Source organism: Lynx rufus, unplaced genomic scaffold, assembly GCF_022079265.1.
Source record: "Lynx rufus isolate CCGP_SWC_20201006 ecotype Redwood Valley unplaced genomic scaffold, mLynRuf1.p SCAF_3, whole genome shotgun sequence".
Lineage (NCBI taxonomy): Eukaryota > Metazoa > Chordata > Mammalia > Carnivora > Felidae > Lynx > Lynx rufus.
Genome location: NW_025814845.1, coordinates 136,201,206 through 136,218,452, shown reverse-complemented (window position 1 = coordinate 136,218,452; position 17,247 = coordinate 136,201,206). Strand labels below are relative to the sequence as shown.

The 17,247-nt window shown below is 33.9% G+C and overlaps 1 protein-coding gene across 3 annotated transcripts in view; it reads left to right on the top strand.

Annotated features, from left to right (window-relative positions):
* Positions 1-17,247, top strand: part of FSTL5 (follistatin like 5) — a 730,171-nt gene that overhangs the window by 473,473 nt on the left and 239,451 nt on the right. For all 3 annotated transcript variants that reach the window (XM_047091955.1, XM_047091954.1, XM_047091953.1), the window contains exon 6: positions 1,316-1,482. In XM_047091955.1, the coding sequence (XP_046947911.1) occupies positions 1,316-1,482 (167 nt within the window). The remainder of the gene's footprint in view (positions 1-1,315; positions 1,483-17,247) is intronic.

Here is a 17,247-nt window from a genome sequence, read left to right as displayed (position 1 = left end):
AGGAATTGTTTAATCCTGGTCTTACGTTACAAAATGCATGCCATTTTTGACATTGCTTTTTGTGATTGCACCAAAAAATAAAGTAACTGTTTATCAAATAGTTACGTTCTATAAACTATTTCATAGGCAGTTTTCTTCCTTCTCAAGAGGACACATGATTCTGAAAGAGAAAAAAAGAAGGTAGAATGGTGAAAGGAAAGGAAAGCGGCTTGTGGAGGAAACAGCAAGGATAGCACCTGATCATATTTATCGCAAATTAAAATCCATCACTTTCTCTACCCAATGCCCCCGTGAAAAATATCATCAATTGCAACAAAGGAACAAAAGATAATCATTGTTCCTCCCCACACTACCCCCATGGAAATTTCAGTTCAGAATTGTGGTTTGTGATATTTCTAACCTGGCTAAAACTGAGCAAAGTCAAAATGCAAGACTCAGTCATAGCATAGAAAAGACAGTGCCTGTGAATGTCAGCTGAGAAAACTAAAGGGCAACTTTCATGTGGAAGAAAACTGGTAGGCTTATCCAGTCATTTCTCATGATAATCGACAATGACAGAGTTGTTAATTCCCATAATTGGTAAATAGTGTCTGAAAGTAGAAAGGGACAGCCAGATCCAAGTTACAAATTATATTTACTGGTTCGGCAAAATTATTAGAAGAAATGTGTTGGGTAGTTAAAAATATTATATTTAACTTTAAAATTTAAGGATCAGGAAGCAAGTGTACTATACCAACATTGTCTGACTGATAAAGGCAGCTGGCAGAATTTCACTTAATTACTGTGTGGTTGGTGAACTTCAGTTTTTCCTCCTTCAACTTCCCAAATAAATCTTACTCCTTTAGAGTCAATTTACGTTTCCCAGCATAATGATGCATTTTACCCATTCAGCTATGCTAGTGTTCTCTGAAGCCAGCCAGCAATGATCTCACCGCACCTACAATATAAATCTATCAGTGAATAAACAACATCATTTTTATTTCAACGCCGATGACACACTACATGTCGATTTGGCAGTTAAATAATTTATCTCTCTTTTGGGTGCAATCTGCCAGGCTTATTATAACTCTACTTCTGATATTCATTTCATGTTTAATAGTTCTTTGCCTCATGAGGATGCTTGTCAATCAATTAAATTGAAATGTCATTCTGACCTTTTATTGGAAACAATTTACTCTTTTTTTTCATTTCATCACAAGCTTTTTTCAATTTTATTCAAACTAAAAGCCTTAATTACTAGTATTCAGAAACTTTATAGTAATTAACCTTATAAAACTACAGGCTCATCAACATTACTGACACTTTATCTTTACAGAGGTTATCCAGTTGAGTCTGCCTGAAGATCAGAAACTAAGCATTACAGCAGCAACCGTGGGACAAAGTGCTGTTCTGAGCTGTGCCATTCAGGGGGCACTGAGACCCCCCATCATCTGGAAAAGGAACAATATTATTCTAAATAATTTAGATTTGGAAGACATCAATGTGAGTACATACATAGGTGTTCCTTTATAATTTGTGTATTTCATGTGATATACTCTAGGCCTTGTGAAGTCTGAGTAGCTTAATGAATATTGGGTGTAGTGTAGAAGAGAATTGGAACATTGTCATATCCACACTACTGACTAGGACGTGCACTATAGATCACATGAAATTATCCAAATCACTTGTGTAGGTGTGGTAAGCAGGTAATGTAGCACTGTGTGGGTGGGATCATATCAACTTAAACCAATAATGTCTGCCTGTCAGAATTTCTACAATTATTAACAATTAATCTTTATGTATTTGCTATTATGGTTAAGCAACCACCTTTAGCTTGTGAGGTGTTAAATTGGGGAAAGGCGGTTTTTGCTTCAAATTCTTCATAATGTATTAGAAATAATAAATATCAATCAAGCAACAAATGGTTTATTTTTTCTAGAATGAAATTGGAATATATTTTTCCACTCAGTTCTCTCCTAGAAATTCAGAATCTAAACTCAATTTGAAAGGTTACTGCTCTGAAAATGAAACAGAAATAGAACAAACTTCAGGGTATTCATCTGTTTCTTCCACACTATGCGTTCCAAGTGGGGATTAAAATGTATACATCATCCTAGATGATGAAAAGAAGTAAAAATTGTGCATTATGGGATGCCCATGGAAATGATGTAGGGCAATCTTTTGTCTTAGTGATTTGGGGATTTTATGATCTCTTTGCACATAAATTTTAGTTATTTTTTATTATTGCTCGGGAAAGCCATCACCTATCCACTCATTCTTTATTGCTTCATAAAGAAACCCTAAAACACACATCTAAGAGAGTCACTTCTATATGTTACATCTTACTAATACTCTTGTTTAATGGCCTCAAATTATTCAAAAAAGAAGCTTTCTAATTTTAATTTTTAAATTTAATATTTTTTCTAACTTTGCTTACATCTGTGAAATTTCTTTGGAGAGTACATGGAGAATAATATTTAATTCTTAAGGTATCATGAACACTGTGCATTAGAACAGCTATAATCTCTGGAGCATTCAACAGTCTTTGAGAGATATCGCCTTAAATAAAGCCACATTGGGTTTGCTTTTTATGTTGTTATGTCTACATTTTATCTTTTATTTTTCTATCTTCATTCTTACTATCATGTTTTCCACTGTTATTTCCAGAGGCCCCTGTATTCTATGGTGCTGTGGTTTGAATACCTTAAAATAAGCTCATTTGAATTGTTTCAAGAATAAGAAAGGGTATGCTATGAGTAATACCCTATGGAAAAATTGTAAAAATGGGCACATTCTTGTGCATATATCTTATAAATTATTTTACTTACTTCCTAACTTTTGACTCTGTTCTAGAAATGTGAAATCTCTAGAAAAATGATTATAGATAAGTTAGATGTCTAAAATATATGTGAGCATTAGATAAATTCTGGTATCAATAAATACATTTTTATTAAAGTTATTTTTGTTACATTTCATAAAGCAGGTAAATTTTAAGAAATTTAAAAACATTTTCAAGAATTGGAAAGTTTCAATTTCATTACAAGTCATATTTAAATAACTTGGACAAATGTTCATAATCTGTAGTATACACATAACTGCCAGCATTCCAAATAAAACTGTAGGGATATCTTTGAAAGGGATATTTATTTAATGTCCCAATGTACTACTGGAGTTTTCATTTAAATGCATTTACCAGTAGAACTAAAGTGTGAAATAAAGCAGTTATAAACTATTACTTATTGTGTTTTGTTTTATACTTATTCTTGCTTAAAGTCTGCTAAAATATGGACCACACCATGTAAATAAACAGTCTATCTGTCTATCTATCTATCTATCTATCTATCTATCATCTATCTATTTCTATCCATCTGTATATAGTGTATAGTTTATTATAGTTAATAAACTATATAGTTTTAAAATATATAACTGTATTAAATATAATAAACTATCATAGTCAACCATATATTATAGTATATTATACATATTATTATATTGTATTTATTATATAATAGTTAAAACTATTCTAGTTTGTTTGATAGATAGATAGATAGATAGATAGATGATAGATACACACAGAGAGTCAGTACTATCTCTAGTGGACATATGATGTGTCTTCTGATTACTCAACATCTTTTGAACACCCCTTCAAATATTTTGTCAATGCTTGAATTTTTTTCTTCCCCAAGATAGAAACCAAAGTCTGATTTAATTAGCCTTCTTTGCAGTTAGGGAGTATATATGTAAATAAAGCTCTAACAAAAAGACTGCTAAAGGCTTCATTTCATAAGCAAGAACAGGGAATTACAGGTACTTTACAGAATTCACTCTCCCATCCATTCTTCCTTATAAGTGCTGTGGCAGCAGATTCTACTTGCCAGGACATTAGTGATAAAAGTTCTGGAGCTGGTCAGTGTTTAGGTATAATTGGGTTTTCATTGGACAGTGTCAACATGTGGCTTGTGCATTTTTCCATAAGGATGGCTTCTCATTCCATAAAGATGACACTCAGTTCTGGATATTCTATGACCTTCCTACTATCTTCATTAAATGTCTTTCTTGCTTAAAACTCGCTAGAATGGGTTCTATTGTTTGCCTCTAAGAATGTTGTTTAATTAAATTTTCGGGTGTACTATGTTAAGAAACATCTATAAATTACATATTCTTTTTTTTTTAAGTTAAATTATTTTGAGAGAGAGAGAGCCGAGGAGGGTCAGATTGAGAGAGAGACAGAAAGAATATTCCAAGCAGGTTCTGCACTGTCAGAGCAGAGCCTGATGAGGGGCTAGAACTCACGAACTGAGGAGATCATGACCTGAGCCAAAATCAAGAGTCGGGCGTTTAACAGACTGAGCTACCCAGGTGCCCCTATAATTATATCTTCTTGAAATGTATATTTCATCATTAGATATAGATTTTGGATGTGTTGAAAGACCAAAATGACCTCAGTATAGTAAAATACATTCATTGTTTATAAGCAAAGAGAACTTCAAACCTTTCAGATATGAGTCAGTTTTATACCTACTTTGTACATATTTATTTTCACAAAAGTGGGTTTAGTTACCATTAAATTATGTAAGGTTAAAATTATAACCACTGACTCAGTGATAGTTTTCAAAATTCTTTCTCATTATTTAATATATATTAGGTAGGATTTAATATATACTTACCTAGGCAATACATACATACTTTCTGATTGCAAAAGATTAAAATAATATAGACATATTTTTAAAGCATAACTACCCCTTGTTTTATTTCCACTTACTCTCATTTTTAAGTGCAGAAGAAATCCTGTGAGATTGCTTTTAATCTCCCTTCTATGAGCTGCAGATATAATTTTATTTTTTTAGTAGGCTAGATTCATATTAATCCTCATTATGTCACTACTTTATTATCTTATTAGTCCTAAAGACAACTACATGAAGCAGGGAATCTTATCCCTATTTACCTATGTGGGGATTTATGCTAGAGAGTTGTTCACCCAAGGTTGTTGAGCTGATAAATGGTACAGCTGGAATGTTTATATGGCCTGATAGACTCTAGTTCTTGAGCTTAACCACTGCATGGAAGTGAGATGGTCTGTCATTTTATGCTACCCTTTGAAAAATGTACCCCAAATAATTCTGGCCCCTACACATTACTAATAGATTTTATATCCTCGGTTATTATGTGTGAGACAGATTGATATTGTTAATGTTAGAAGACTTTCATTTTGCTTGTCTTCTGTCTTCTGTTTTGTATCAAATAAATAAAAGAACATCACTGAACTACTGGAGGCAGTGACAGTGGTTTGCAACACAGGCTGGGGATTCACACTGTCTGAATTCCAATTAATATTCAATCTCTTGGGAATGATGTGCTATCGTTATTCAACCCACCTATGCCCAGCTTCCTTATCTGTAAATTGAAGATAACAGTAGAATGAACTCATTTTTGCACAAGAGCTAATGGCATAAAGCATTTTAAAACTGGTAACACTGTATGAATCATACTGTAAATGTTCAGTTAAACTAGGTTCTTGGCTTTCTTTTCTTTCTTCTCCTCCTCCTCCCAACCTCCTCCTCTTTCTTCCCTTCCTCCTGATATATATTTCAACAGCACAGAAACACTCAACCTGCCTAAAACCACAGGAATTCAATGCTAGGACACATACAGCAATAAGAGAGTTTGAAAACTCACAGGAAATGCCCCCACCAAATTTGGTCCAATTATAGTCACTAAAACTGGAAGTTGTTTTTTTGTTTTGTTTTGTTTTGTTTTGTTTTTGTTTTGTTTTTCTATTCAGTGCAGCTTTAGGAATCAGGCTGACGAAACTTTATTTAGCAATCTTGTATTAATCCCTGCTCTAAAGATATGCCATTAAATTCACTCAGGGGGTGCCTGGGTGGCTTAATTCGTTAAGTGTCTGACTTCAGCTCAGGTCATGATCTCAGGGTCCCTTGAGTTCAAATCCTACCTGGGGCTCTGTGCTGAAAGCTGGGAGCCTGAAGCCTGCTTCAGATTCTGTGTCCCCCTTTCTATCTGCCCCTCCCCCACTCATGCTCTGTCTCTCTCTCTCTCTCTCTCTCTCAAAAATAAATAAAAACATTAAAAAGTTTTTAAAAATGCACTCAGCTACTATATATTTATATATTTTTATTAGTATCTGTGCCCTCAGTTCTCAACCTAAATTTCTGCAATAGATCATTGGTTTATTTACATCGTTTTGTTTTGGGTAGTACTTGGCACACAAACTACACTTCTGGCATTATTGTGATTGAACTTGAGTCCTAATGCTGGTCTGCTGAGCCATGACCAAGGATGCAGATGGGGAGCCATGAGGTACAGAGTATGAGTCTCCCGTTCACCTTTTTTCTCTCCAGCTGGTTCTTAGATTCGAGCCCTAATTTTGCCACTTATTAGCTATGTAATCACAACGAATAGACTGAACCAATTTAAGGTACAGTCTCTTCATCTATACAAGGAGATATTGTCGTAAAGTTCAGTGACACATATCAACTTGCACATAAAATATGAGCTATTTATTTTATCACTATCAGTAGCGTGATTCAACATGGCATTGTTGATCATGCTTAATAACAAATGTAAAGCCCCATGAAAATATTATTTCAAAATAGCCTGATATAATTTATATCATTATAACATTCAACAACTTTAAAAGTAGACTTACTAGACAAAATACTGAACTCACAGACACATTTGAATTTCAGATATACAATACCTATTTTTTTCACTATAGGCATATACCAAATGTACAATGGGATATACTTTTACAAGAATCATCTTTCGCCTGTCTGAAATTCAACTTTAATTAGGTGCTGCATATTATTTGCTATGTCAGGCACTCTATTTACATAAAGTCAGATTGGCTTGAATACTGCATGAAAACCATTTTCTTACAAATGATATTGTGGCTTATATCACTGAGATTAAAAGTTTGAACTGTCAAAAGTTCATATGAATTTAATACATTGACTTTGTGGAGTCTGTACTGTTTTCCCATCTTAACATGCATTCTGTGATTTTTGTTTCTTTTTCATCTATCTAACCTGTTAGTAATTGTGTCTGGCACTGAGAAGAGGTGAGAAAAAATAGTGGATTAAATGCACAGGAGTTTATTCTTTCAAGAAATATATTGTCCATAGCTGGCATGATTGCTCCATGAAGCATCTGGATCTCAATCTTCTATCTTCTTTTTCTGACATTCCAAGAGCATGGCTCTTATCTTCAAGGTCATCTCAGGGGTCAAGAAGGCTGTTGGAACTCCAGTCACCAATCTATATTCCATCATTCTGTAATCCAGGTCCACAAGAGTACAAAGCAGGTAAAACATGAAGGAACTTATTCCTGGAAGTCCCACAACTGTTTATGGGTCACCGATGTGCAATAACTGGCATAACTATACTAGGGAGACTGGTAAATACCATCGTTTAGCTAGGCATACTGCTTAGCCTTCTGTTACAAAGGAGGAACAGGAGAGCAATCTCTACTTCTCTACCCGAGGCCATCTAAGAGGATGTAAGATGTTCTACTTTTTTCTTTACACTTTTGTTTTGTTTTGTTTTTCTGCATTAATTAAATGTGATTATCCATCTGAATTCCAATCTGAGCATCTCTGCACACCAAATTTGTTCCGTTGGTAGTTTCATCAGTCATCAATTTACTTCCTTGATTTTTTTTATTTTGCTTTTATAGGCCTCTCTGGAAATATTCCACTAAGTTTGGGGCACCTGGGTGGCTCAGTTGGTTAAGTGTCTGGCTTCAGTTCAGGTCATGATCTCGCGGTTCATGAGTTCGAGCCCTGCGTTGGGCTCTGTGCTGACAGCTCAGGGCCTAGAGCCTGCTTCATATTCTGTGTCTCCCTCTCTCTCTGCCCTTCTCCTGCTCACGCTCTGTCTCTCTCTGTCTCTCAAAAATAAACATTAAAAAAATAAAAAAATATATATATTCCACTAAGTTTTATTTATATATTTTGCATGTAGTCTGATGATTTTTTTTTTCTGATAATTCTTAAGATCTCTCTGTCTATCCCTGCAGCTTATTTGAAGTGATTCTCACCATGTACATTAACTTCCACTTAAAGCAAAGCATTCTCGGGGTGCCTAGGTGGCTCAGTCAGTGAAGCATCTGACTTCAGCTCAGGTCATGATCTCACAGTCCATGAGTTCGAGCCCCGTGTTGGGCTCTGTGCTGACAGTTCAGAGCCTGGAGCCTGCTTTAGATTCTGTGTCTCCCACTCTCTGACCCTCCCCCGTTCATGCTCTGTCTCTCTCCGTCCCAAAAATAAACATTAAAAAAAAATTTAAAGCAAAGCATTCTCTTGAAAAAAGATAAGTCACTCACAGACAATTGAAATAATCACTTTAATTCCAATCAGAATCCAATTGCAGGTGTGGGCAGTTTGCATTTGATGATTTGTTTTGTTGTTTTGTTTTGTTTTGTTTTGTTTTGTTTTTGTCTCTAAATATTACATTTCCTAGTACATAGTTGGCAAACTAGTACTGGGAGATAACGTATCCAAGCATAATAATGAAATTTGATCCAAATTAAAAACTTTAATAAAATAAAATTTTATTTTATTATTAATTTTATTTTAATATGTTTGAAGTTTTAAAGCCATTAAATGCTTACTATAGAATACTATACCTTATTATGATATCTTATTTCAGAATATATGCTGAACTTCAAATTTAGAAGTAAAATCCCTAAGGAATACTTAGTTCCCAGAGACTGAAAGTGATTTTAGTAGCAGAGAATTCTGACTTTGTTTCTCAGGTTTAATACTTAAAGCAGTGTGAAGATATAACTTTTTCCCTTAAATCTATGAATTTTAAAGTTCTCATATATAAAGACAGACATTTTTACCCCTTATGTTATTCTTTGGTAACATAACCAAAATTATAGATCTCTGATAAAAACAATTTAATTACCAAGATTTAATTTTAACTTTTTAGAAACCTACAGTGTTGCCTTTCAATATGGAACATATTAGAGTATAATGTCAAAACTAGTTATTAAAAAGAACGGTATTGACTTTTTTCTTCTCTAGACTATAAACAATCCATTTCTTGTTCCATCTTAACTAAAAATGTAGACATTTAACGTTTGGTATATAATACATATTTTACCATGTAATTTTCATCACTAATTTATTTTTAATATAAGCCTGAGGCCACTGTGGCTCTTAAAATCCAAGGGGAATTAGAGAATATTTATGATTCAAAATCTTCCAAGCCAAATAAAGCAGGGAGCATTGGCAAGGCTGAAGATGTTGGATTTCTTCCACAAACATCAAATACGCAACATGCATTCATTTTCCACCAATAATTGTTAAATTGGTGAAATTGCACGTAATCATAAACATTGCCTAAGAGTGTTCTGCTTTAAAATGAGTATTGTTCCTAACTTGCTTTGTTCTGCTGATACAACGGAACACTGCATATTACAATTCACCTCTTATAAAAGTATTAAAATCAGTAATTTAAAAATATTTTTAAATGTCATTGGCCATATTCTTTTTGAACTTATTCTTACAAATAGCAACATATAAAAACAAAAGTATTCATGTGTGGATACGTGAATGAAATAGTCACATACTAGTTTGTTGAGTACCTGGTAATGTATTTTTTTTTAATTTTTAAAAATTTAGGTCCAATTTTCAAAGTTATGACAGATCATGTTATTTAAATAGGTTTATGAGAAATATTAATTTGGAAGCATGAGTTTACTATGACATTCTTTTTTTTTTTCAATATGATCTTTGGCTGAATATCTATATAGATTCTTAAATTGATGAAATTTTTTTTTCATTTTTCCCCCTCATTATGTGTCTAAACCCATGGCTTTAATTACTATGTTTAAGTTGACACATTCCAAGTTATACTTCTATTTAAAATTTCTCGCTCTCTTTTTTTTTTTCATTTGAATGTGTGAAATCCAAACCAATATCTTTATTTCAAAAGCTGCGACATTTCCAGTGTTTCCCACTCCGTGCAAATGTAGCCAGAAAACCAAGTCATGTTAGAGTTCTCTCTCAATTTTCCCCTCAAATCCAATCTATCACCAAACCTTGTGAATTTATCTTTTTTATTTACCTTACATCTCTTCTGTCATCTCATTTCCACTATGGCTGTCTTAGTTTAAGATCCTATCAGTTCTCACCTTCAAACTTGACCCTTTCCTACTGAGACCAACCCCCCCGCCCCATTTGAAACATGCACTTCATATCACAGGCAGACAGCTTCTCATAGTTTTCTAGTTTTCATGAAAAAAAAGATTAAAATTATTTAGCTTATTCTGGAAAGCCTGTTTATTAATTCCTCCTACTATTCATACAATTCCATTCTTTCCTAAAGCCCCTCCAGAACACTAGCTGCTTTCTAACTATTAGGTTGTGTTATTATTACCATTCTCAAACACATCCTTGTCTCTCTGGAAAACCATCCCTTGTCATTTTCATCTAATGTATTCTTTACAAATAGACAAATGCTTCTTATGCCTAAATTTGACTTTTAAAAGTTCTTTTTCCAGTAACTACCATACTTGTTGCATCATAATAAAACTGTTAATATTCTTGCCTTTTTTCTCCAGACTAGAAACTCTGAGTTCAAGGACCTTGGCATATTTAACTTTGTGTTATAATGTAATAGTTAGCACTATACTGACACATAGGAGATAATCAAATTTAAATGTACAAATAACAAATGACATAGTGATATTTCTGATATTCACAATTATGCATTATTGAATTTATTTGTACACCTTTTATATTCAAATCTTGCTACAGATTTTATTTACTTACTCTAGCTACTTGCAGGATTATCAATCAACTGATGTTTATTTACAATCAATCAGTTAAGCCTAGCATAGCTCAACAATTTCTGGATTCCATTTCTTTAATAACATTTCTAATTAAGCATATTGATTTTTTACTACAGTTTCAATTTAATCTTTTATCATTTGCAATAAGGGGGACAAGAAAAAGATGAGGGGCAACACATATTTGGTCATTGCTTAATCTTGATGTATTCAACACATATTGATTTAACTGCTTCACTTTTCTAGGTACTCAGTTAAATTCTGAGAAGATACCTAAAAAAGACAGCATTCAAGGCTTCAAAATCTCACAGATTGAAGGAATCAAAGAAAGAACACAACTGCATTGTATTTGATAATGCAGTATGAAAGTTTCCTAAATACAGATCTTCCTCAACTTACCATGGGACTACACCCCAATAAACCCGTTTTAAGTTGAAAATATCTTAAGTGGAAGATGTATTTAATACACCTAACCTACTGAGCACCATAGCTTAGCCCAGCCTCCTTTAAAGTTTCCCAGAATGCTCATATTTGTCTTCAGTTAGGCAAACTCACCTAACATAAAGCCTATTTGATAATGAAGTGTTGAACCTCCCATGTAATTTACTCAATATGGCACTGAAAGTGAAAAACAAAATGATTGTATGGGTACGGACAATTTTGTTTACCCCGGTGTACGAGTTGTTTACCCTGGTGATTGCGTGGTTGGCTGCAAGCTGTGGCTCACGGCTATTGCTCAGCGTCACCAGAAGTGTTAGTACTATACAGGGCTAGCCCAGGAAAATATCAACATTAAGATCAAAGTACCGGGTCTACTGAATGTGTATTACTTCCACACCTGGCAAAGTTGAAAAATCGTAAGTTGGAGACCATCTGTATATGTACATTTGTATATTTATGTGCAAATATATAAGGAATAGAAAAGGGAAGCCAAATTTAAGTTACAGAGTCTCAGAAGACTTCTAAGAATACACTAGTCTTGCAATTTAGACGAGAGCTAGATGAAGGAGTGGCAGATAGGTATACTGGGAAAGAGTATATATCAGGCTTGAGATAGCATAGTATATTTAATGCATTGCAAGTCCCTTGTGCATAAACAAGCAAGGACAATAGATTAATAAAGGGCTTCAGTATATGAATATTTGATAAAAGGTTTGAATATATTACAGAAAATTAGGTTTTTGCACTTGATTATCAATGTATACATTTACATTTACAACATATAACACAATAATAACATTGGATGAATACTTAATATTTACCAAGCATTGACATTTATCATTCTAAAACAGTATACTAACTTATTTATTTCACAACACAAGAGAAACCAACATTATCTATACCTGTACACAACATGATGTTTAAGTTGTTTTAAGTTTATTTTTTACTTATTTTGAGAGAGAGACACAGAGAGTTGGGGAGGGGCAGAGAGAGGGAGAGATAGAATCCTAAGCAGGCTCCATCCTAAGCGGGCCTCCAGAGCAGAGTCCGACCCAGGGCTTAAACTCCTGAACTGTGACACCATGACCTGTGCTGAGACCAAAAGTCCGCCACTTAACCAACTGGGCCACCCACCCCACCCCCCACCAAGTTGATTTTTTAAATGCTTATTTATTTTGAGAGAGAGTGAGAAGAGGGGAGGGATAGAGAGAGAGAGAGGGAAACAGAGAATCCCAAGCAGGCTCTGCTCTGTTAGCCCAGAGCCCGATGCAGGGCTCAAAACCAGGAACCGTGAGATCATGATCTGAGCCAAAATCAACAATCAGACGCTTAACAGACCGAGATACCCAGGCACCTCTAAGTTGATATTTAAGTGCATCATTTTGATAATAATCTTTGTTCTCTTAATAGTTTATCTTTGTCCAGTCACCTTGGTCCATATTTGTGGATAGAACTATAATTTAAACAAATAATACATCTATAAAATTTTAAACAACTTTTTAGTTTCATAGCAAAGGAGAACAGCAAGCACAATTTAAAGGATATATAACCTATGCCAACTGATCTTACAGACCTCCTAAAATATATACCATTCATTTCACAGTAGACTTTCCATTGCCCTCTAATTATAGTTAACTTCTTCCTAACCTTTTAAATAATGACCAGATTGGGGCGCCTGGGTGGCGCAGTCGGTTAAGCGTCCGACTTCAGCCAGGTCACTATCTCGCGGTCCGTGAGTTCGAGCCCCGCGTCAGGCTCTGGGCCGATGGCTCGGAGCCTGGAGCCTGTTTCCGATTCTGTGTCGCCCTCTGTCTCTGCCCCTCCCCCATTCATGCTCTGTCTCTCTCTGTCCCCCAAAAAATAAATAAATAAACCTTGAAAAAAAAATTTTTTTTAAAATAATGACCAGATTTAAGAGCTATATCTACTACACAATTTATTTTAAAAGAACCGAAGAGAAATTCTATGGTATAATTGCTTCACAGCCACCAACAATCATAGGGTTCAAAATCAAAATCTTCTTATCTAATTAAAGGCATAATAGGTGCAGACTTTTTAATACAGAAAGACAACCAATCACTTTAACAGTAATTGTAGATTCTTATTTTCTTAATCTTTCTCCTTTTGTACAAGAAGCAAAATTTATAGTTTAATATAAAATAAAGAAATAGGGGGCGCCTTGGTGGCTTAGTCAGTTAAACATCAGACTTCGGCTCAGGTCATGATCGCATGGTTTGTGAGTTCCAGCCCTATATTGGGCTCTGTGCTGACAGCTCAGAGCCTGGAGCCTGCTTCAGGTTCTGTGTCTCCCTCTCTCTCTGCCCCTCCCCCACTCACACTCTGTCTCTGTCTCTCTTTCAAAAATAAATAAACATTAAAAACATTTTAAAAATAAAATAAAAAAATAAAATAAAGAAATAGTATCATAGATATCTCTGTCTTGAAACAGTTTTCATAGAAGCTACCAATAGTATACTTGTGAGTACTCAGTGTTTTAGATAGAGAAATTTAAGAAGACTATGAGAAATGATTAACCAAAAAGAAAGAAGTTGTAAAATCCAATGTTGTTGTTCCTTAAAGGATTTGCTATTTCTGTTCAATTAGCAGGGTTTTCTCAGAGGTTGGGGATTTATCATATATTTTCTTCCTAACAGTATACACTATTAAAATAAGGCAAGGACATAAAAACACTACTAATAAAGAACATCATTTCTTAAAAATTTTTTGCTCACTCAAGAAGTTGATGCAGAGGTGTGTGAAATCAGTTATATTAGTGAAGCATGTTAATTGGCAATTACTTGTAAATTACTGTTTTTCCTCCTGAAAATGAATTATATTTATGACAGAGAACTCTAACAAACTCTTAAATTTATATAATCGATGTTCAAACATATTTATACTGACATTGTGATTCACAAAACCTTCTTTCAATGGAGGAAAATGCATTGTGATTTTACAACTTTTGTCTAAAATAATTAACTAGCTGTTGTCCCAAAGGCAGATATCAAATCCTCCCTTATTTTATTCATTTCTATTCCACTATGGCATATTTAAGTCTAATGACTTAGGCTCAATGAGCTTCATGGACAACTTATCAATGAATTTTTACAAAGCCAAAAAATATGTATGATTAATAATAGGGGCCATATTATATCATCTATTATTCTAGATAAGAGGTACTTAATTTATGGCAAAAATTGGCTTCAGAAATAAAGACAATCTTCAGTGTATGAGGTGAACAAGGACAATTTAACTTTTAGAGAGAGAGAAACTGAAATAAACATGATCACAATGATTAGTTGTGACATTGGTTCATATTCTGGGTTAAGGTAACCAACTAGAGGGCCATCTTCTGCCTGATGCTTTAGAGTCAATTGCTGGAAACAACGTAGCAGTGATGTTACAAAGATATTTAACAATACCGTATTTCTCAATACCATATTGAAGTATGGGCTAACATTCTCACCTGAAGATTATTTAATTCTCTAGGGATGTACATTTGTCCATTAACTACTTATTCGGACAAAGACTCTGAATACGCGTGTTGTTAAGTTGTATATATGTTGTCCAAAAGAGACGCAATTGATTTTTGTTCTATAGAAAAAATAACTCCAAAATAATTGTTTATTAATCACTTTTGTGTTTAACTTAACAAACTTAAGTTAAAAGTTTGACTTTCCCAAATTATACAAATCTCTGCTCCTCAAATGGACTTTAAACTAGCTCTACTGTCCTGTTGGTTTCCTCATTAATGAGATAAATAAAACTTTGTCTCCTGTTCATTTTATATTTTTACTAGAATTGTGTTTTAACTCTTTTATTTTTTAATGTTTATTCATCTTTGAGAGAGAGAGAGAGTGGGGAAGGGACAGAGAGGGTGACACAGAATCTGAAGCAGCCTCCAGACTCAGAGCTGTTAGCACAGAGACCAACGTAGGGCTTGAACTCATGAACCATGAGCTTATGACCTGAACTGAAGGGGATAATAAATGACCTGAACTGAAGTCAGATGCTTAACCAACTGAGCCACCCAGACACCCCTGTTTTAACACTTTTAAAGCTACACTAACAGTGTTTTAAGCTGCCTGAATCAACAGTTCTTACACACTCCAGCAGGATATTTTGGTAAAATGTGCTTTTTACTTCCAGCAATTTAACTGAATAAAAAGAGGGAGCTATTATTTACACTATTTAGTGATAACATTCGGTGTTAGAATCAGCTTTTTTTTTTTTTTCTTTGGTGGGGTGGGTGGAAAGAACTTAATTGCTTCTACTGTATTGAGACATCCAGAGACTTTTAACATAATCTGTGGCTCAAGAGAGATATGCATCTGTGAAACACTGAAGTGTTTGCTGTGAAAGTGCCGTGGTAATTGAAGGTTGGCAAGGAGTGAAATCTCTCTAAATCACAACCTTTTTATTTGTAAAGAAAATAAAAGACATTCCAGCAACTTGCCTTGTAGATTTGTGAAAAAATTATATTAAATGAAACATACATCTTTAAAGTAATGCAAGATAAATAGTAAAATAATAAGATTTAGTTCTCCTTCCCTCACAAGAACATTTACTCCATTCCTTTTGTCCTGACTTAAATTCCCTTGTTCATTTACTAATAAGATTTTATCCTATTATATCTGAATATTTTAATAATCAAAGAAGTGAAAAATCAATTTTTAAGTAAATTAGTTAGGCATATATAACACCAATGAATACTTCATAATAAAATATAATATTCACCTTCTAACTGAAAAACACAAAAATAATTATCCAGAAAATGTTCTATTTCAGACTCTTAATATTACATAGAATATGTTTTCCTTGACACAAATTCCTAGAGTAGAATATAAAAATTACTATCTAGTGAGGAATATCAAAAGAATACAATTACATTAACAGAAAGATATATTTGGTCATGTAATTTACTTTGAAAAAAAATCTTATTAGCCTTAAATGATACTAATTTTGAAGACTTTGAAACAGTGCACACCTATCTCTAATTATACCATGGCAACCATGTTTCTTTGAATCTATTTTCCTCTAAAAATAAAATGTTACTTCTGTGCAGTGGAATGGCGATCAGTTGAAGAGTGTTGTTTTCATTGAAGTTGGAGTTGACCTTGTCACATGTTAAAATAAATCTTATATGAGTCAAATAAAACTTCAATATATTTCTAAATTGGAGGTAACTTTAAATGAGAGAAGTTAGGATACAATAAATCAAGAATAAATCAAGACTTAAAGGAAATGCCTAAGAAAGACCCCACTTATATAATATGCTGAAATCTCGTACAGCTTGCTTTAATTACCAAGTTTATTCAGGCAGCAATTTAAATTTGAAACTATACTTCCTAATATATATCTAATTTTTTATTATTAAAGTTGTCTAGTCAAAACATCGTGGCAATTATGTATGCCTAAGAAGGCTATATGGCATTTTGAATAATAATTGTGTTGTTAAATGAATAAAATATCACAACACCAAGGACCAAATTAGTGTTGTGGGTCACATGCATTATTGATAGAAGAAAGGAATATGAATTAGTAGACTAAAAAATTGATGGGGAAATTCAGACTTTGGTTTTGAAGAATTAGAAGGAACAGAAAATTCGTTTTTTTAATGTTTATTTATTTTTGAGAGAGAAACGTAGAGCATGAGCGGGGGAGAGGTGGAGAGAGAGGAAGACACAGAATCCGAAGCAGGCTCCAGGCTCTGAGCTGTCAGCACAGAGCCCGATGTGGGGCCTGAACTCACAAACTGTGAGATTGAAGGAACAGAAAATTCTAAGTAATATGCATAAATGTTAATTATAAGGACATTTCATGGAGGCAGAAATGGACAAATAATATTCAGAAGACATAGAATCAACCAACTCCACTGCCATACTTGCTCTTAGTATGTAAGACAACAGTATGAAATTTTCTTGCCTTTAAATTGATACTGAAAAACGTCTGGGTGCATCTGATAATTATTAATTTGGCCTGTGAAGAATTCATTTGCTCAAGTATTGCTTA